Raw genomic sequence first — 22,036 nt, 5'->3', positions numbered from 1 at the left:
CACTGCTTTAAAAGCCAGACCAAGAGCAAAAAGTTTCTTGGGCAAATTATCCATTTTGTTCTTGATTTATAAGGACTATACTGAACACAGTCACTGCCTCTCTGTGCTTCAGTTCTCCATGCTTCAGAATTTATATAGCTTGCCATACAACATGAGAAAATGATGAACTGGAATTAAAAACAAGAAAGCTGTCATTTAGAAATTATAATGAAGATAAACTTTCTTATATACTCATTACAATGAGTGGGAAAAGAAAAAATAAAAAGCACTGAAAAAAATCACTAAAAGATTAACTGCAGATAAATTCTAGGATCCCTGTAACCTACCCATAACAATCAAAATCTGTGCAGTCAGCAGCGTTTATGTTTCTGAATATTCCTCTGAATTAGGATGAAAAGACACAGACCTCGGTAGTCTGTTCCCACATTAAAAACCATAGGCAGCAACTATGAGTCATGGAATATTCACAAGAATGTTCACACTGAGGTGACCCTGCACTGTCATGTTAGAGGAAGGGAACAAGGTATACCTTCCCCATGGAGCAGCCACCCACAAACCTGCTAGATCCCCTAGGATGCACAGGAGGACACAAATGCTCACAGCAGCTCCAACCCTCTGCACCTCCCCCCTGTGAAGTGAAGCTTCATTACAGCCACAATGCCAGGGACTCCACCTCCAGCTGTGGAGGCTCCCGAGGACCACCAAAGGTTCTGCAAGAGAGTTCATGCAATCTGTAGTAAATGGTGTGGGTGTTGGGCGACAGCGGCATGCTTACCCACCCACCACCCCAACCTTTCTCCCTGCAAGAATCTCTGACCACAAACATATCACTCTGCAGGGCTGTGGGAGGGCAGTTAGGGGCACTGCTACAGGAAGGCTGAGCACCTCTTCTGCAAACAGGGAGATCCACACATGGCTCTCAAGATGATGTGGCCCACAGAGAAATGGAAATCCCATTTCTAAGATAATGTGTCTATTCTCGATACCCAGCAGTATGTTAAAATACTACACTGACTTCCACTTTTCTGTGATTGCTATCCGGTTCATTTGTTGGGTGCCTGATTGATTGATATAAAAAAAAATCTGATGATCCAAACATCAACTGCTAGTAAGCCAGTGAACATGGGAGTTCAAAAACTTCACTACAAAGGACCTAGGAGGGAGGGCTTCGATAAAAGTTTAAGAAAGCCAACATATAAGATGGAAAATATTTTTCTTTAACTGTAAACAAATGCCAGAACTACAAGACTGCTATCTCCTCTGGTAAACACAGCAAATAACTAAATATATCAGATTTCCAATACATTCTAAGGCAAGTTTCCAGAAGTTTCAGTTTCTTTCTGTCTCCACTACTTTCATAGAAGGAATATCATCCCCTCAGAACAGACCTATGTAAGAGAATGAAAGAGAAATATGTTTTAAGAATTCTACATATATTCTATAATAAAACATAAAAAGGACAATTATTTACAAAAAATTATATCTGCAGTAAACGTTTTCATAGCTGCCATTAAAAAAATGAGACATATCAATAAGGGCCAGAATTTGATATCCTTACTCATGTTGAGCAGTACCTCAACTCCATAAATAGTCACCCTGGGCTAATTCTGAAGCCAGGTACTAAATATGAATAATGATATCAAAATTTGGCCCTTTCATATTATCACTAAAATTGCTTTACAAACCCATGACACAAGATTCTGATAGGATTAACAGAGAATATCCATCAAAGAGTTCCAAACAATTTTCAGTATAATCACATATGTAGGGAGACTTGTTAAAAATATTACCCACTTCTGACATTAAAAAAGATAAAAGCAGTCACCTTCATTAAGAAATTAGTCTGTACAATACCACCAAAATGTCTAGGATAATATTTGGCTTTGGCCTCATGCCTTGCAATGCACTTGAAGTCCAGTAACATCTTGTCATAACCAAGCACTGTGTTGCTGTTTACACAGAAACTTTAATTTATTTAAATTAGTGGAAAATTCATAGTTTGAACCATGAATGGTTCAAAACTTCTGTCTAATTATACTTCAAATTCAGTATATTACCAGACTAGATTTTCGGAAAACCTGGTTATGAAATTCAAGAAAGTCTCAGACACACAGTGTCCATTCAAATATTGAAAAATGGCAAACTCACCTCCCTTATATTATTCAGGTATCTCACAATGATATGGGATAATTTATTTTGTGATATTAAAAAGACAAATAAAAGACTATTATTAATGCATGAATTACTCAATAACTGCCATGCACGTAAAGATCTTTTAATTAGGAGAATATCAAAATCTTAAATAAAAAAAATTACTTCATGGAAAAATAGTCCACCAATTTAGAGAACTGAGAGACCCTGGGGTTACTAACATGCACCTGGATATGCTTTTTGTTGGGAGTGTAGATGGCTCTGAGCCAGGCCTGAAGACGATGAGAGTGTAGTTTTGCTAAGGGTGTCACAAATATACAGGGTGCCATAAGACCCAGAAGTTGCAGGCAAGCCTCCGCAGTTTACAGGCTCTGATACATGACTACTGCTGTAGCCATGGAGAGTGCAGCTGTGTTGGCAGCATCTAGTGAAGCCTGGAGAGATGCCTTGGTGATCGTCTGGCCTTCTGTTATGAGGGCTTAAAATCATCCTCTGATCCTGTGGCAGGTATTCAATAAAAGATGAGAATTTGGAATAGTTTGTAAAGTTACATTTTGTCATTAGGGCTTGGCAACTGGCTACTCTGAACTGTAGCAAGGCAGAGGAGTAGCTGTTCCATCCCAGGAGGTCCAGTCTTTTTAGCTCTTTATTGCATTGTGTAGAGTGGAACTGAAGTTGTCTGTTCCATTCACTGACTGTCTCAACCAGGGAGTTGGGTGTTGTATGGGAGAAGAAATATTCTGTGCCTTTGGGTGGGATGTAGTATTTCTTATCAGCCCATTTATATGTAGGTGATATAGTGGCTGGCACTTGCTACACAGAACATGCAGGGATCAGGAGAGCATCACTGATGGGCAAGGCAATATTGCCAAGGAGATGCGTGAAGAATATCCAGCAAGTACTGGGGTTTGTCAAGGTTCCTTCCCCACTCTGAACTCTAGGGTACAGATGTGGGGACCTGCAGGAAAGACCCCCTAGGCTTATTCTTACCAGCTTAGGTTAAAAACTTCTTCGAGGTACAAACTTTGCCTTGTCCTTGAACCCTATGCTGCCACCACCGAGTGTGTTAAACAAAGAACAGGGAAAGAGCCCACTTGGAGACGTCTTCCCCCCAAAATATCCCCCCAAGCCTTACACCCCCTTTCCTGGGGAAGGCTTGATAAAAATCCTCACCAATTTGCATAGGTGAACACAGACCCAAACCCTTGGATCCTAAGAACAATGAAAAAGCAATCAGGTTCTTAAAAGAAGAATTTTAATTAAAGAAAAAGTAAAAGAATCACCTCTGCAAAATCAGGATGGTAAATACCTTACGGGGTAATCAGATTCAAAACATAGAAAATCCCTCTAGGCAAAACCTTAAGTTACAAAAAGACACAAAAACAGGAATATACATTCCATTCAGCACAGCTAGTTCTGAGCTGCATTCCTGTCTGTTCCCAGCAAAAGCATCACACAGACAGACAGACCGTTTGTCCCCCCCCTCCTCCCCCCCGCCTCCAGCTTTGAAAATAACTTGTCTCCTCATTGGTCATTTTGGTCAGGTGCCAGCGAGGTTATCTCAGCTTCTTAATCCTCTACAGGTGAAAGGATTTTGCCTCTGGCCAGGAGGGATTTAGAGGTGTTTACTCTTCCCTTTATATTTATGACACTCCCCCCCAAATCACAGATAGGGTGAAATGCTGGCTGTGATTTCTTCCTGAAGCTCTAGGAGAAAACAGAGTTAATAAGACACATGCACCTCTAAATATACTACCAAGTATATGAAGACTAACAATATTTTCCACATCTCAAGGACGATTTTAACCAGTTGATTCTGGGAAACTTTCATGGGAGAGTGCATCAGCCACTTTGTTAGAAGCTCCTGAGATGTGTTGGATGTCGAAATCAAACTCTTGGAGAGCTAAACTCCACCCAATAAGTTTTTTGTTATTTCTTGTGGCAGTATGAAGCCACTGTAGCGCAGCATGGTCGGTTTGCAGATGGAAATGCCGTCCCCAAACGTATGGGCGTAGCTTTTCCAGAGTGTAGACAATGGCATAACATTCTTTTTCACTGACTGACCAGTTGCTTTCCCTCTCAGACAGCTTCTTGCTGAGAAACACTACAGGATGGAATTCTTGATCCGGTCCTTCCTGCATTAAAACTGCTCCCACACCATGCTCGGACGCATCTGTGGTTACTAGGAACGGTTTGGCAAAGTCTGGGGCCCTTAGCACAGGGTCAGACATGAGTGTCCCTTTAAGCTGGTTAAAGGCCTTCTGACACTCTTCGGTCCACTGAACGGCACTGGGATGTTTCTTTTTGGTTAGGTCTGTCAGTGGGGCGGCGATTTGGCTGTATTGCGGTACAAATCGCCTGTAATATCTGGCCAAGCCTAAGAAAGATTGGACCTGTTTCTTTGACTTTGGGACAGGCCACTTTTGGATAGCATCCACTTTGGCCTGTAGGGGCTTGACAGTTCCTTGACCCACCTGGTGTCCAAGATAAGTCACTCTGTTTAGGCCTATTTGACACTTCTTAGCCTTAACAGTTAGTCCTGCCTCCCTTATGCGCTTGAAGACTTTTTGTAGATGTTCCAGGTGTTCTGCTCAGGAATCCGAAAATATGGCCACATCGTCAAAGTAGGCAACTGCATATTCTCCTAATCCCGCTAGGAAACCATCTACAAGTCTTTGGAAGGTGGCGGGTGCATTCCGCAGCCCGAAAGGGAGCACATTAAATTCATACAGCCTGACATGTGTGGTGAAGGCTGACCTTTCCTTGGCAGATTCATCTAGCGGTACCTGCCAGTACCCCTTGGTTAAGTCCAAGGTAGAGATGAACTGGGCCCGTCCCAGTTTCTCCAATAGTTCATCTGTGTGTGGCACTGGATAGTTGTCTGGGCGCGTTACAGCATTTAGCTTATGGCAGTCCATGCAAAAATGTATCTCCCCATCTGGTTTGGGAACTAGAACCACTGGAGATGCCCATGCACTGCCAGGGGGGTGGATTACACCCATCTGTAGCATATCTTGGATCTCCCGTTTTATAGCAGTTTTAGCTTGAGGAGACACCCAGTAAGACTGGACTTTAATTGGGTGAGCATTACCTGTGTCAATGGAGTGGTATGCCCGTTCAGTCAGTCCTGGAGTGGCTGAGAATGTCGGCGCGTAGCTAGTGCGCAGTTCCTTGATCTGCTGTCGCTGCATACGCCCAAGGGTCATGGAGAGTTCACCTCTTTCACACCACCAGCACTTTTCCCTTCGTAGTAGACACCTTCAGGCCACTCAGCGTCATCTCCTCCCTGGGCTGTAAACTGACAAACCTTTAATTCTCTGGAATAAAAGGGCTTGAGAGAATATGGTACACCTTAGGCTTTCAGTTGGAGGTGGGGAATGCTATGAGATAATTAACAGCTCCCAGGCACTCTTGGACTGTGAATGGCCCTTCCCACGACGCTTCCATTTTATGAGCCTGGAGCGCCTTTAAGACCATAACCTGGTCCCCTACTTTGAAGGAACGCTCTCTGGCATGTTTATCATACCAGGCTTTTTTCTCTTTTTGAGCATCCTGTAGGTTTTCTTTAGCAAGGGCTAAAGAGGTTCGGAGGGTGTTTTGTAGGTTGGTTACAAATTCCAGAATGTTAGTTCCTCTAGAAGGTGTAAACCCCTCCCATTGCTGCTTCACCAACTGCAATGGCCCACGGCCATATACAAGTTCAAATGGTGAAAACCCTAAACTGGGATGTGGTACAGCTCTGTAGGCAAAGAGCAACTGCTGGAATACTAGGTCCCAATCTTTGGAGTGTTCATATACGAATTTTCGTATCATGGCCCGCAAAGTTCCATTAAACTTCTCCACCATGCCATTTGTTTGATGGTGGTAAGGAGTGGCAACCAAGTGATTCACCCCATGAGCTTCCCAAAGGCTTTCCATAGTTCCTGCCAGGAAATTAGTTCCTGCATCTGTAAGGATGTCGGAGGGCCAACCTACCCTCGCAAAAATGTCTGTAAGTGCCTGGCACACACTTTTAGCCCTGGTGCTGCTTAGAGCTATTGCTTCCGGCCATTGGGTGGCAAAATCCATGAAAGCCAGTATGTATTGCTTTCCTCTGGGTGTCTATTTTGGAAAAGGACCCAGAATATCCACAGCTACTCGCTGAAATGGAACTTCAATGATGGGGAGTGGCTGGAGAGGGGCTTTGACCTGGTCTTGGGGTTTTCCCATTCTTTGGCACACCTCACAAGGCCGGACATAGGTAGAAACATCCTTGCCCATTCCCTCCCAGAGGAATGACCTCCCCAAATGGTCTTTGGTCCTGTTCACACCAGCGTGGCCACTAGGATGATCGTGGGCTAAGCTCAAGAGCTTGACCTGGTACTGAGTTGGAACTACCAATTGCCTCTGAGGATGCCAGTCTTCCTAGTGTCCACCAGAAAGAGTTTCCTTGTATAAAAGTCCTCTTTCTACAACAAACCTGGATCGCTTAGAAGAGCTGAGAGGCGGTGGGTTGCTCCATGCTGCCGTCCAAGCTCTTTGGAGGCTTTCATCTGCTTCCTGTTCAGTCTGGAACTGTTCCCTTGATGCTGGAGACATCAGTTCCTCATTGGATTGTGGACCGAGGTTTGGTCCCTCTGGAAGCGATGCAGGTGATAGGGCTGTTTCCGTTGACTGTGAACCGCTCTCCACTGGTGCACTATGTTGGGATTCAGGCTCCGGCTGAGCCTCTTGTGTAGGGTTATCTGCTGCTGCTGGTGCAGGTTCGGTGGGGCTCGCTGGTGTTGGGGTTGCAAGTACTGGAATCAGTGCTGGCAGCGGTTCTGGTGCTGGTTGTTCCGCCGGTTCCGGTTCTGAGACTGGCTCTGTCTGGGTCTCTGGGACTGGATCCACTACTGCTGCTGCAGACGTTGGCATGGGGTCCTGTTCCATTACCTCTGACCGGGTCCTAGTAGAAGTTTCCAGAACAGAGCTAGGCATGACAGCTTGCTTAGCCTGGCTGCGGGTGACTATTCCCACCCTCTTGGCTAGCTTCACATGATTGGCCAAGTCTTCCCCCAACAGCATGGGGACGGGATAATCATCATAGACTGCAAAAGTCCACATTCCTGACCAGCCCTTGTAGACAAATTGAAAGAGTTGGACTTGAAGGGTTGAATTGTTACTTGGATCTCTGGGTCAATTAAATTGGGGTCCACTAAGGACGCATGGATAGCCGACACTTGCGCTCTGGTGTCCCTCCACACGGTGACCTTCTTCCTGCCCACACTCACAGTTTCCCTCTGCTCCGAGAGTATCTGGGAGGTATCTGGGCCTGAAGACCTCTGGTGCGATTCCAGTGCAATGAACTGTAATCTGTTGGGATTCTTGGGGCAGCTGGCCTTTACATGCCCCGGCTCGTTACATTTAAAACATTGTCCAGCTGACGGGTCACTGCGGCGAGATGGGTTGCTGGAGAACGGTGTGGTGGGATGATAAGGTGTCTGAAGTGTTCCTTGGGGTGTAGTTGGGGCCTTGGGCTGCCCCCGGTAGTAGGGTGTGGTCTGAGGTTGTCCCTTCTGGTATCCGCTCCAACTGCAACCAGTTTTTTTCTTTTCTGCCACCTCCACCCATTTGGCTCCAATCTACCCCACCTCAATTACAGTTTTGGGCTTCCCATCTAGGATGTATCTTTCTATTTCCTTAGGAACACCCTCTAAGAACTGCTCCATTTGCATTAGGAAGGGCAAATCTTTTGGAGATTTAACACTTGCTCCTGATATCCAGGCATCCCAATTTTTCACAATGTGGCAGGCATGTCCGGTAAATGACACGTCTGGTTTCCACCTTAGGGCTCTGAACCGCTGACGGGAATGCTCAGGTGTTAGCCCCATTCTGACTCTCGCCTTGGTTTTAAACAGTTCATACTTGTTCATGTGTTCCTTAGGCATTTCAGCCACCACCTTTGCTAAGGGTCCACTGAGCTGTGGCCTCAGCTCTACCATGTATTGGTCTGTAGAGATGCTGTACCCAAGGCAGGCCCTTTCAAAGTTTTCTAAGGCGGCCCCAGTATTATCGCCTGCCTTGTAGGTGGGGAACTTCCTGGGATGTGAAGTGATACCTGGAGAAGGACTGCTATTCTGCTGAGCCTTTGCCTTCTCCAGTGCATGCTTCCACTCTTTTTCCTTTTCCTCTATTTCTTTTTCCTTTGCCTCCATCTCTCTCCTGTGGGCAGCCTCTTTTTCCTCCTCAGCATGCTTCCATTATTTTTCCTTTACCTCCATTTCTCTCCTGTGGGCAGCCTCTTTGGCTTTTTCTGTCTTGGGTTCTGTCATCTTAGCCTCTCTGTTTTTCACTAACTTTACACCCAAGAGTTAAAAAAAAACAAAAACTGGCTTGTAAAATTTTTTTTGTGCTGTAATGTGATACCTATGTTCTCTGATAGCTATTCTCAGCCTACAGAAAAATCCTTTGTCTCCAGGCAAATAGACAGAAAAACCCTTTAGTTGCTCTTAGCTAAAAAAAAACCTCTTCAGGTCAGTGAAAACTTGTGAATTTCCCTGCAGGAGGTTAACTACCCTGCCTTGAGGTAGAGAAAACTCCAGCTCAAAAAAGACAAATCCCTTTGTTATGCTTGCTGCTTTGGCCCCCAGGCAGAGACAAAAAAAACTTTAACTGCTTTCAGCTTAAAACCTGTTTCCAAGCAGCCCAAAGGGGAAAAAAAGTCCTTTTAAAATCCTACTGTGCGTCTGCTTCAAAATGATCTAAAAAAAAAATCTCAAAATTATCCCACCGCTCTGCCACCATGTCAAGGTTCCTTCCCCACTCTGAACTCTAGGGTACAGATGTGGGGACCTGCATGAAAGACCCCCTAGGCTTATTCTTACCAGCTTAGGTTAAAAACTTCCTCAAGGTACAAACTTTGCCTTGTCCTTGAACCCTATGCTGCCACCACCAAGCGTGTTAAACAAAGAACAGGGAAAGAGCCCACTTGGAGATGTCTTCCCCCCCAAAATAACCCCCCAGGCCCTACACCCCCTTTCCTGGGGAAGGCTTGATAAAAATCCTCACCAATTTGCATAGGTGAACACAGACTCAAACCCCTGAATCTTAAGAACAATGAAAAAGCAATCAGGTTCTTAAAAGAAGAATTTTAATTAAAGAAAAAATAAAAGAATCACCTCTGTAAAATCAGGATGGCAAATACCTTACAGGGTAATCAGATTCAAAACATAGAGAATCCCACTAGCCAAAACTTTAAGTTACAAAAAGACACAAAAACAGGAATATACATTCCATTCAGCACAGCTATTTTACCAGCCATTAAACAAAAGAAATCTAACGCATTTCTACCTAGATTACTTACTAACTTTTTACAGGAGTTCTGAGCTGCATTCCTGTCTGTTCTCGGCAAAAGCATCACACAGACAGACAGTCCCTTTGTCCCCCCGCCCCCCCCCCGGCCCTCCAGCTTTGAAAGTAACTTGTCTCCTCATTGGTCATTTTGGTCAGGTGCCAGCGAGGTTATCTTAGCTTCTTAACCCCTTTATAGGTGAAAGGGTTTTGCCTCTGGCCAGGAGGGATTTTATAGTTCTGTATAAAGAAGGTGGTTACCCTTCCCTTTATATTTATGACAGGGTTCCTACATCTCCTCCAGCAGAATATGTAGGATGTCCGCTATACATTTCATAAGATCTTGAAAGGGCCTCAAATAAGTCAACATAAGTGATGAGGGAGACATAATAACCTCGTCCAGTGGAGAAAGAATTTCTTCGCCCACACGTGGCTCTTGCTCCTCTGTAAGAGCTTGCCACATGGGAGAGCTCAAGAGTAGCAAATGCTGTTCCTGATGGGCCCTCTTATGAAATGGGAGCTGTAGAACTGTTCACCATAAAGAGGCCAATAGATTCCAATAAGATCACTATGGTGGAGCACAAGAAAAGAGGTCAGGATCCCATGGATGTCCTTGCCAGGGTTGCCCTGTTAGAAGTTTCATAGTCAGGGTATACCTCAAATGAGGGAGGTGGAAAGGGGGAACCTTGTATAGACCCCTTGAATCAGAAGAAGTGTCATTGTCCATGTCAATGGGAGGGACAAATGGTGTCAGTACTGATGACAGAGTTGGTATGGGAGCCCAAAATGGATCCTGTAATTGCATGGGAACCATAGATCGACAGTGTAAAGATACGGGAGCACACTGAATTGGTACCAGCCTGAAACGTGACTCTGCGACCTCTAAGAATCTGTGAAGTGCTGGAGACCGTGGTCTTAAGATCTGGAGAAGGTGGTCTTTTCTTCTTTTATAGTTTACATGGTTCTGAAGGCCCCAAGGGTCTTTGCTTACCATCACAGTATAGACAGTAACTGGAGCTCTCTATGGATCCAATGTACAGCAGTATGCCTGGCATCCCACAGGTTTCAGCAAGTGCTCCCTTAAAAAGAGTTTGAGCCTGTCCTCCCTCAGTTTCTTAGATCTACTCTTAAAGCCTGATCAGATCTTACATTTTGGAGGGGATAAGAGAGCCCTTAAGGCAGCAGAGGCAGCTTGAATGTCCATTGCTATGGGGGAAAGACCTATGGAAAGTCTAGCAGGGTTTGAAGCCTAGGGTTTTGGGCATAACCCACACTCAAGACCGTGGATTAAGGCCTCAGAAACAATGGCCCAAATTGGGCAAAAAACAGAAGAAGGGATGGGGAAACCCTTCCACCTTTGAAAAAGCACAAACTGTGCTAAAAGAAAAGAAAGAAAATTTAAGCAAGTGCTGTAGCGAGCTGAGGCTAACTAATGGATACTGCACTATTCCATCACAAGCTGCAAGTGTCTGAGAAGAAACTGGAGTAGCAGTGGGTCTGCTCCTCCCTGTATACTCTCATACTGGATCATAAGGGCATCTAGCACTCAGACAAGGACCCTGCTGACGAAAATCTCTGATCATGAGTGCACAAACGTGCGCACGTTCTGACATGGAGCACCTATACTTGAAGAAAAAGATGATGATGCACATACATAATGTCTACTGGAACAGGCCATTTAATATTAAAATATTGATTTTAGATGTATTTTTCCTTTCCTCCTTTCTTGTAACATTAAGGTGCAACATATTACCAAACTCACTTCATAGTCAAAAAGTAAGAGAAATTTGAAGCAACTGTTTTGGGGAACAGGAATCACCATTTTTATTAAAATGATTGTAATGCTACTTAAAAAAAAAATTAACCTGTACAGTTTAATTGGCTGTTTTCCTCCAGGCTTTAACTTTATTAAGAATTCAACAACTTTTTATTATTTTTTCAGTATTTTTTTTAATCTTGTATACATCATTAGATTTTTTTTAAAAATTCTGAATTGCATTTTTCAGTTTTTGTGCAAAAGTTTTCCCAGGTGGACTCCAAAAGATCTAAATAATAATACTACCACTTATGGGAGAAATTGAGATTTCTACATTGATACTAATGTAAAATTAGAGATAGATCTTCCGGTGTATCCAAAAGTGTATACATCAAGTCATGGGTATGTGCGCAAGTGGTTAAAGCTCATTTTTGCAGTTTCCTAAACTGGTGATTCTCTTGGCAAACCAGTTCCCTTGTGCTGTATTTGCAAAAGCAGTATGAAAACTAAACAGGTATGGAGTAGCATAGGAGCATCCCAGCCATGCATCTTTTCTGTTATGCCAGCAGCAGGGAAACTGTGTGTGGCATAAGAATCCATTGTCAACTCATCAGGGGAGTCGTCTTCATCCAGTTCTTCAATTAGATTTTGAAATTGTCTGTGATTGAGTGCATTTGAGAGAATGAATTTCACAATGTGCAAGACAGGTTTCATGACGTGATCAAATTTGAGATTTTTAGATACCAGTTGCTCCCGATGAATAATACAATAAAATGTCCAAAATTCCGGAAAGCTCTCGTCAGACTTACAAAGCCCTACTAATCCAGACGAAGCCCATCCGTTGCAATGGCAGTGAGCTTGTGTAAAGCCAAGTGGCTTTTCGCAACTACCAAAATCAACGCCTCCTTTAGATCTCGTCCACAAGTTCTGTCCTTTAGTGAAACGATATTGAGGAGTACTTCCCTTACAACACAGCTGTCAGACACAGTGCGGACAAATACCGATAATAAGGTTTATCCTGTGCATGGCATGACTCATCCAAAGTGATGCTCAAATACTCACACTACTGAAGTTGCGAGTGCAGTTGCGATTCCATGTCCCCATTCAGGTCGGAGACCCTGCGTTCCGTTGTGCGGTGTGAAAGCTGCAGGCCAGAAATTTTCTTCTGTAGATTCTCGTTTTCTGGTGACAGGACTGAAATCACATCAGTGAGTCACGTTTTTATAGGCTCCCCTTCAGAGTAGGGCTTTTTCACATCGGCTATGTGCCAGGCCACATAATAGGAGGCTAATGTTACAGTCTGCGATCAGTTGGCAAATCTGGTGAAGAACTGGGCTTCTACATCTGTTTGTTTTTTCAAAGTTTTCAGTTTTAAAGTGCGGAGAACCTTGTGGGAATTCTTGATCTATATGTGCATGGCTAGAAGCGAAATGACGCTGCAAGTTTGAAGATTTGAACCAAGAGATACATGTCTAGCAAAGAAGACACATGGCCTTACCATTTACGTTCAATGAAAAAGTACTTATTCTCCCATTCCTGTTCAAAGCCTTGATTTTCATCTCTGTGTATTTTCTTTTCTGTTTGCATTTGCCTCCCATTGTTAGATGGTGTAAAAAAAATTTAGATTAAAAATTTCCACACCAGCTAGTCACTGTGTGCTTTATTCAAGGAGACACTGGTGCTGGCCAGGGGCTGCTGGACCCCTGGCTCTGTCCCAGGCCCCAACCCCCACTCAACCCCTTTCCCCAAGTCACCACCCACACCTCCACCCCGCCTTTTCCCGCCTCCTCTCCCGAGTAAGCCATGTCCTTGCTCCTCCCGCAGCCCCTGAGCCTCCTGCACATCACAAAACAGCTGATCATGGCGGGCAGGAAGCACAGGGAGGGAGGAGGAGGTGCTGGGGGAGGGAGGGGTGAAGTTGTGCACCACATCCGCTCTCCTCCCCTCTCCCCCCCAGAGTCTCCTGAACGCCACAAAACAGCTGATCACAGCAGGCAGATGGCACGGGGGGTGAGAGTAGGCGCTGACAGGGCTGCCAGTGGGTGCTGACCACCCACCATTTTTTCCCCAGAGTTGGCTCCTAGCAGGAGCCGCATATTATCTTCTGAAGAGCCGCATGCGGCTCCGGAGCCACAGGTTAGCCACCCCTGATCTACACTGTAAGTTGCACTTTCACGACAGAGATTGCACCACAGTACTTGTATGAGGTAAATTGAAAAATACTAATTTTTTTCATTTTTACAGTGCAAGTATTTGTAATCAAAAATAAAATATACTGATTTCAATTACAACACAGAGTAAAATATATATGAAAATGTAGAAAAGCATCCAAAATATTTAATAAATTTCAATTGGTATTCTATTGTTTGATTTTCTTTAGTTAATCACATGAATTAACTGCGATTAATTTACAGCCCTACTAGGAACCTTTTAGTTGGCACCCACGGCGTCCACATAGGGGAGATACAGCACAGCACTTGGGTGCACACTTCCATGGTCCAAACTGTGGGGCAGTGTGGACACACAGGCTGTATTTCAAGTTAGTGTTTTTTTAAATTTTTGATTAGTCCCACACTGGATCTGGGGTGGGAATGCCCCTGGTTTGCAGAGTTCTGAGGACAGTGATAAGAGATACTGGACCTTCAGGATACATCTCCCAAAGGCTGTTAGCAGATGCAAAGTTGACCAAGTCTACACCATTTAAAGAAAATGAGCACAAATAACCAACTTGCAGCCTTTCTATTTTGTACATTATGAGCCAAGGATACTCTGACAAAAGTATTTCCCCAGAGATGACCAACAACATGTAAATAAAACAAATCAGTACAGAACGGATGGGAATGAATAGGTTGTACATATTGGACATTTCCTTCCAGAAGACTTTTTGGACGAGAAGGCTAAAATCAAAGAAAAGAAGAAACCTGAAACTGTTTTGTGCTGTTTCTCTGAAGAAGAGACAACTAAACTTCACACACAAGGTGTGTGTCCAGCAATAAAAGGCAAAATTGTTAGCCTCCAAGTGACAACCAGCTATGTTCAGGAATTAAGACAACAACCCAAACAAACATTCTCAGTAGTTTCCTGGAATAAAAAGATATTTTTGGTTAATCTAATTTTTCTTCTATTTCTCACGTCCACAAGTTCTACAGCGTTGTACAGGGAGAGAAGGAGAATTGTCATTTCAAATCTGAATTAGGCCCTATCCACTGAAGGAATGACAAAGCAGAGAATTTGTATGGCCATCAGAGAATAATTCTACATTACTAGCCCTTTAACACTAAAACTAAAGATAGTTTTAATTAAGATACATTATAGCTCAAAGATATCTCATAACGGAATAGGGATCATAAATTCTAATTCTATAGTATGAGACAATATAGTCATGTAATGTTTAAGGAAAGTTTAGTAAATGAGTTACAATAGTTCATGGATTAGGGACCCAATTTTATGGGGTTCCAGAGCCTTCTGTATAGATTATGTAGTTTAATCTTTATATCTACCCAATGGGACTCAGTGCTCAGTCAAGAAGACACCATCAGAGATGTTTAGTTTTGCAGTTCTCAGACTGTGGATTTGTGTCTCCAGAGATAATGTGTATTAACAGCAAAAATGTTTTAAAATAAATAATATATAAAGGTGAGAAATAACAGACCTCAACCCTATTGTCCCTCTGCACATTTGTGTACACAGAGTCAATCCCTTACCTCTCTTTAAAAGTGCAAAGTTTCAAAAAGTTCAATGAATAGAAGATTGTTAGGGGCGGAATAGATCTGGACAAGGAGAAGAAGTCTGGAGATAAATGTGAGACGGGAGAGACAGGGAGTAGAAACAAAGTGGAACTGTTTGAGCAGCATATTCCAGAAGCCTTGAGGTCTTTCTGAGTGTAGCCTTCATTGATTTGAGATCTACCATACTATTCTCTCACTAGAAGAGAAAACCTATAATGGCAGCAGGACATAAAAGAGATCTAGCTTGGGAATATTTTAATTAAGTTCCTCTACCTGTGGGTAAGACAGGCATGCATGCAAACAGTGCAACAAAGAAATGCAAGGCCTGGTTGCCCACATGGAACAACATCATGAGAAGTGTTCCTTCTCAGGAGGAAGCTGCGTTGAAGATGATGAAAGGAACATATCTGAACATGCAGGATCTTCAGGTTGGTAAACTTTTTTATTTCATACTTCTTTCTTAAGGACTTCCTGTCTTCCTTCTGGACTATTCTTGAATTCTCATGTTTGAGCAAAAAATATAGTTGTTACTCTATTGTACTATCATTTTAGATGCAGTTGTAATGAAAAATAAATAGCTGAAATAGGCAGATCTTCCTTTTACAATTTCACCTTTAAAGTAGTACTGAGTGTCGGTGAATGCAATGAGTAATACTAAATGAGCAATATGGTAATAATAATTAAATAACTGCATTAACATATTTTGTTTAGGAGAATCCATCCTCAAGATACAGGATTCTGAAGACCATCCATCTTCAGGATCTCCATCATTTTCTATAGTTTCAGATACCTGCCAACAATAGTGTTTCAGTCACATCATGTATGTCACATAGCCACAGTATATCACCTGTAGCAAAAAGGAAAAATAATCTCCATCATCCAGAAACAACCACAGATAAGTTTGTGATAAGAACCAGCTGATTACAAAAAGAGGTAATTGATGAAAAAATTCAAATGTCTAGGACACAGCTTGGTCACAGACCATGCTGCAAATGTATCCAAGATGAGAAGAAATTTAGAAGACAGTGAAGAGTCCCAAGCTAACATATGGCTGCAGTGCTCATTTGATGCACCTTCTAGCCTAAGACTTCAGTGTTCCAGAAATAAAGGCTAATGTTGTTGAAATTGCGAAATACTTCCGTAACAACCACTTCGCAGTAGCTGCTCTGAAAAAAGTGGGAGGAACCAAGCTAACTCTCCCACAAGACGTGCAACGGAACTCAGTAGTGGACTTTTTTGAGCACTATATCAAGAACTGGCCTAATCTGACAACAGTTTGTGAACAAAACTGTGGAAAAAATAGATGGCTCTGCCATAGCCAAAGTTCTCAACATTGGGCTTAAGAGAAATGTTGAACACATGCTGAGTATCTTGAAGCCTATTTCTGTAACCTTGAACAAAATGCAGGGAAATAGCTGTTTTATTGCTGACACTGTTAAAATTTCGAAGGAACTGAGTGAGATCTTAAAAAGAGAAATATGCAATGACAGTTAAATTACAAGCATTAAAAAAACAAATGGGACAAGCACTATCTCTAGCTCATTTTCTTGCAAATATTCTCAATACTCGGTACCAGGGTCAAACCTTAACTGCTGAAGAAGAGGAGTTGGCTATGACATGGACATCCAGCAATCACCCCTCCATAATGCCAACTATAATAAACTTTAGAGCTAAGGGTGAACCATTCAAGAAACATATGTTTGCTGATGATGTTTTAAAGAAAGTCACACCAGTGAACTGATGTAAGTCACTTAAGGACTTAGATTCAGAGACTGTTGAAGTGATAATCTCACTTTTAAGAGCAGTCGCTTCTTCTGCCAGTGTAGAAAGAATATTTTCTTCCTTTGGACTAATTCATTCCAAATTGTTTGGGACCTGAAAAAGCAGGAAAGCTTGTTTTTCTTTTCCAGATTATGAACAAACAGGAAAATGAAGGTGAAGACGACTGAGTTAGCTGCAGAAGCCAATATTTTAAGTTTCTCATGTTGACCTGGCTGACATAGTCAATTTTTTTAAAATATTTCATTTAAATATTTTAGTTAAAAACAATTTAAACAAAAACAAACCTGATTTTAAAAAACTTGAATGTTTAACTAAATTCAAAAATTCATGTGCTTGTTTTCTTAAAATATTATATGTTTGCTGTTGAAGAAAAAATCAAGAATACATAACATTATTGTTTTAGTTAAATAAAACAATTTAAATGTCTGTCTGGTGATATTCTCCTCCTAATACAGCATGGCAAAAAAATCCTCCAAATATTAATGATTAACCTGTTGAATTGGAAATAGTTCACCTCCCAATGACTTCATAAATACTGCTTCAATTACCTTTAGTAAATTAAATAACCAGTCATTCATTTTCTGATATAGCTGTAAAACTAATCTGAAAAGTTTTCAAAATAAATAACTTTAAAAATGTATAGTGTGTACCTTCTAAAAATGAAATCATGATTTAAATCAATTTGATTTAAATCAAATCCACCGTGATTCTCAGCTTCAGATAGAGCTCTATCCTTTTGATCTAGCCAAATTGCCTGTGGCACAGGACCCAGGACGAGGTAGGCGGTTGTAAAGCCACCTTTCTATTGCCACGGTCCTCAGTTCTAAAAAAACAGGTAAGTCAATCCCTCCTGAAAGCAGCTATAGCTCTTCCTAACATGTAACTATTTCTTCTTGCTGGTAATTCTCCTGTAGCCTATGGTCTAAATCATCTCCTGTGGGCAAAATTAATACCATATGATGATGAAACTCCTATTGGAACCCACTTTGTACTCAATTCAAAAGAGAAGATGAAATGGGAAAAAGTATAAAACAGAAGTAGGAAAAAGATAAAAAATAAGAGATGCATTGTTACAACCTGCATTCATGTGAAGGAACTAAAGCAGAAAAATGGCTCTTGATGTGTGAAGTTGAAGATTTCTTTAGCACTGTGCTTCTTGTTTATCACGAACAACAGTGACACCACCCTACAGATCAAGACTGGTGAACTGAGAATACAGGAAAGAAGATGTACTTAGCCCACAGGCAGCAAGTACGTAGGCTACGTATACACAGAACAAATTTAAAGTAACCTTCTCTGGTTTCAATTCCTAAGAACTAATTAAAAATAATTATTAAACTTACCTAAATGTAGCAGTGTAAACTGGGCTGCCAATTCCTTTGCATCTTCTAAGGTTGTGCAGAGTTTGTCTGGCATAAAATAACTTTGGGATCCATTTGCAATAGTAGGAATAACTATTTTATATACCAAGAGTACTTTTCCATCCTGACTTGTTGTTGAATATAAATAGTATTCTGGTGGTGCCCAGTTATTTTTGTTGCAGTAATAATCCAAGTGCATTACTGCAGAACTGAAATGACTGGATTTTAAAGAATACATGCTAATTGGAGTAAGCTTTGTCCCTGGAAAAAATGGGTAAGTACACCTTTCAATTTCAGGGGGGCTTGGACTGTGCTGACCATTAAGACGAATTGAAAGATTTGCTGGTTTTCCTAACGATTTTTGATGACCATCTTCCTTGTTAGCAAAAACTAGAAGATTTTCAGAATTGGGACTAATTTGACCATTAAGATGCTGTCTCCAAGTGCTTTCTTTGTTTACAGGTTTTGCCAGTGTTACCTCAATACTAGCTCCATCAATGCATTTTCCATTCATAATTGACATAGCTGCAACTGCATCCTCTCGGTTGAAAAAATGAACAAAAGCATAGTCTCTCAGTTTCTTTACACGTTCAACTGCTCCTGGCTTGAATTTGTTAAATTCAGCCTTAATTGCATCCTCTGTAGTAGAGATCATTAAGTTTCTTACATACAATACTTTAACCCTCTGCATTGTTTCTTCATCAACTTCTTTCTCTGGGTCTGCCCAGTCTACTTGAATAGTATGTCCCCATAGCTGGAATGTTCCTAGGACAAAGAAGTATTAGATTTAAGTAAAATGCATAATACTGAAAAAAGCAAGCTAAGCGAAAAATAATATTAATTAACAATTCCAGGAACCAAAACACTGAAATAAGCCTATGTTATTTATAATACTAAATTTGAAACAAACCACTATGAAATGTTTTATTTGCATTCACTTTGCTAAACAGACATTGCTTGAAAGTATAAAGGTCAATAAGAAAAATAAAACTTTGCAAAAAAGTCTTCAGCAATGTTTATCTGTTTAAAAAGTTCTCAGTCTGCTTCTGCTTAAACCACAACCAGTGCCAGTTTTGCTAAAGATGATTACTTTTGTGAAATCTATGTGGTTTCAAGTAGTCAAATATTTTGCCAGTTGGTGATGCAATGTACAGTATTTTTAAAATAGTCATACTTTGTGTGTGGGTGGGAACAAAACACAAAATAATGTGTGTCCATGTTAGAATAAGCCCTATCAATGTATTTCCCCAATATGCATTAAAACAAGTTCACTGAATATCATAAAGCATGTTATGTTTAAAAAACGTTCAAATTTGAGTGCCATACCATTTTTTGCCTTACATTTGTTGAGTTGGCCTTATTATTTCTCCTGTTACTTTTCAAGGCTTAGATAAGCTTCTTTAAAGTCAATGCTTCTTGTCTGTGACCAACATAAGACTTTGGGTGAAGTCAATAGAAGTTTTGTCAACCATTTCAATGGGACCAGGATTTCACGCCCTGTCTTTGGTGGTAGACATTTTCTTGGCCTTTCTTTCTTGTTTCTCCAACTATGCTTCCCGATCTCTTCTCTCCTTTTCCTTCCAACTCTCTCCCTTGCTACTGAAACTTTTGCTCTCTCTCCCTTTCCCAATTCCAGTATCTTCATCCCTCAATTTAAAAAAATCCCTGGTCAGGATAAAACTAAGTGTGTGTCAAGTCCCACTGAAATCAACTGAGTAAGATAAAGGTGGTGTAAGCATAGATTCAAAAGTGGAAATCTATTATAAATGCTTTGATTTTTAAAATTTCACATTTAATAATAAAATTAAAGGCTTACCCGGAATTAGTTTTCTTCTAGCCATAGCAGCAGCTCTGTGAGACTCATATTCTACAAAGGCAAAGCCACGATTTTTAGTTTTGTCAGTAGCACTTGGATAAACAATAACATCAACCACTCCTTCTGTAACTTTCTTCATTTCATCCAAGATTTCTTCTTTCTTTTTCTCTTTTGGAATAGCTCCAATAAATAATCTGCAGTTGTCTAAGCTTACACAGACACCAATAAATTTTCCTGGACGAATTTCATAATTATTAAGGATCCTGATGGCCAGCTGGGCTTCTTCTTTAGTTGTGTACATCACAAAGGCATATCCTCGATTCTCGCCACTAAATTCCATCATCAGTCTGAATTCATAAATCTTCCCAGCTCTCTCAAAAACAGGGACTAATTCATCTTCATACATATCACGAGGAATCTTTCCCACAAAAACTTCACAGCCACGAGGTGGGGGAGGACCTTCCCAACCTTAAAAAAATTGTCCAGCAACCAGTAAGTATGAATGCCATAACCACAACTTTCTCAAACAGTATTTTTTCAGAATTTGTAAGCACATTTCTGATGTATCGGTAATGCTGTACAGTATGTTACAAAGGTTATTACTGTATTGATTTATGTTATCTTTTCTTGATTCCCTACAGTTCTGAAATCAAGACAACCCCATTCAGCTTTTGGGTTTGTTTGTTTTTTAAGAACTTTTACTAAGTTACAATAAAGCAACTAAAGAAAATACATGTTACACAAATAATTTTCAAAAGTAAATCCCTAATGCTTTGTCCAAAAAGAGTCAGTGACATTCTACTGTAAGGGATATGTCAGCTTTCCAAACTGCACATATCTCTGCATAAAATGGAAGGTGGAAATCAATCCAAATCCTTCCCGGACTACAACTGAGATATAGTTATGGCAAAGGTTTCCAGATACATACTGCTTAAACATACAGAATGTGTTCATCCAAAAGCTTGCTCTTTTCCTGGTGCTGTGTTTATGAATTGCAAGAATGTCATACTTCATGAAATTACAACTTTAGCTTCTCTTACCTGGATTTATACATAGCATCCAACTGATATTAACATTATCTAGAGCACTTTTATGAATGTTGGAAGAGTCTAGGACCATATCTACACTACAGAGTTAAGTTGACTTAAGTTACATCAACAATCATAATTAAGGCTACGATTTAATCACAGTATTTTTACTAAAAGTTATAGACAGGTCATGAGCAAGAAAAAAATTCACGGGCCTGTGACCTGTCCATGACTTATACCATAAATACCCGACTGAATCTTGAGTAGGGGTGCTTCAAGGGGGGAGCCTTGTAGGGAGGAGGAGCCCACGACACCAGCTGCCAAAGTGGGGAGCCCCGGGGGGGGGGCGCTGCCACTCTGACTGCCACCTGCTGCTGCTCCTGCCATGGCTAGGGGAGTCCTGGGGGGCCAGCAGCTGCTCCGGCCACCCCAGGATCGTTGCCAGGAGCCGCTGAGCTGTGGCTGCTCCCACTGCCCCTGAGACTGCCACTCAGATGGTCCTCAGGGCCAGCCACATTGGTCACTGCTCAGGCCGTCCCCAGGGCCAGCTGCCCAGGGCCGTCAGAGTAGCAGCTAGTGCAGATGGCTGCGGGGCCATCCAAGCAGCTGGCTGCAGAGCTGCTCCAGCAGTGGCCGGTGTGGCTGACCCTAGGGCCGCCCAGGGAACAGCCATACCGGCTGCTGCAGAAGTTACAGTGGTTGCAGGAAGTCACGGAATCCATGAGTTCCGTGATATCCATGACAAACGCAAAGCCTTAATTATAATTACGTCACTTGTGCATGTTCACACAACACACCTTGTGTCGGTGGAATGTGTCCACAGTTGGTACTCTAGCATGGACAGAGAGCAGTGCAAATCACTTTCTCTTGCTAGGAGTTCTGGGAGTGGATTGCAGTGCATCATGAGGCAAGATCACTGCCCCCCATGATGCAGTTTTCTCCATCCCATAATTCCAAGGGCTTCCAAATGCATTTCATGCTGTTTTTCAACTGTCCCTGTAAGCTTTGCACTCATCACTGTGCTGGGGCCAGTCTTGTGATAAGTGTTAAGAATACAATGTGGCTGATCCTGCAGTATTTCAGTAGCTGTAAATGTGAATAGA

At 41.9% G+C, this 22,036-nt stretch overlaps 1 protein-coding gene across 3 annotated transcripts in view; it reads right to left on the bottom strand.

Moving 5' to 3' along the window:
• The window catches only part of RBM46 (RNA binding motif protein 46), a 42,427-nt gene that overhangs the window by 4,451 nt on the left and 15,940 nt on the right, over positions 1–22,036 (bottom strand). For all 3 annotated transcript variants that reach the window (XM_043545872.1, XM_043545871.1, XM_007071266.4), the window contains exons 4-5: positions 19,906–20,373; positions 18,072–18,854 (exon numbers count right to left, since the gene is read on the bottom strand). In XM_043545872.1, coding sequence (XP_043401807.1) covers positions 18,072–18,854; positions 19,906–20,373 — 1,251 coding nt within the window. The remainder of the gene's footprint in view (positions 1–18,071; positions 18,855–19,905; positions 20,374–22,036) is intronic.

Source organism: Chelonia mydas, chromosome 4 (assembly GCF_015237465.2).
Source record: "Chelonia mydas isolate rCheMyd1 chromosome 4, rCheMyd1.pri.v2, whole genome shotgun sequence".
In the NCBI taxonomy this organism is placed as follows: domain Eukaryota; kingdom Metazoa; phylum Chordata; order Testudines; family Cheloniidae; genus Chelonia; species Chelonia mydas.
The sequence above is the reverse complement of the archived record's forward strand: the minus strand, read 5'-3'. Positions and strand labels throughout refer to the sequence as shown.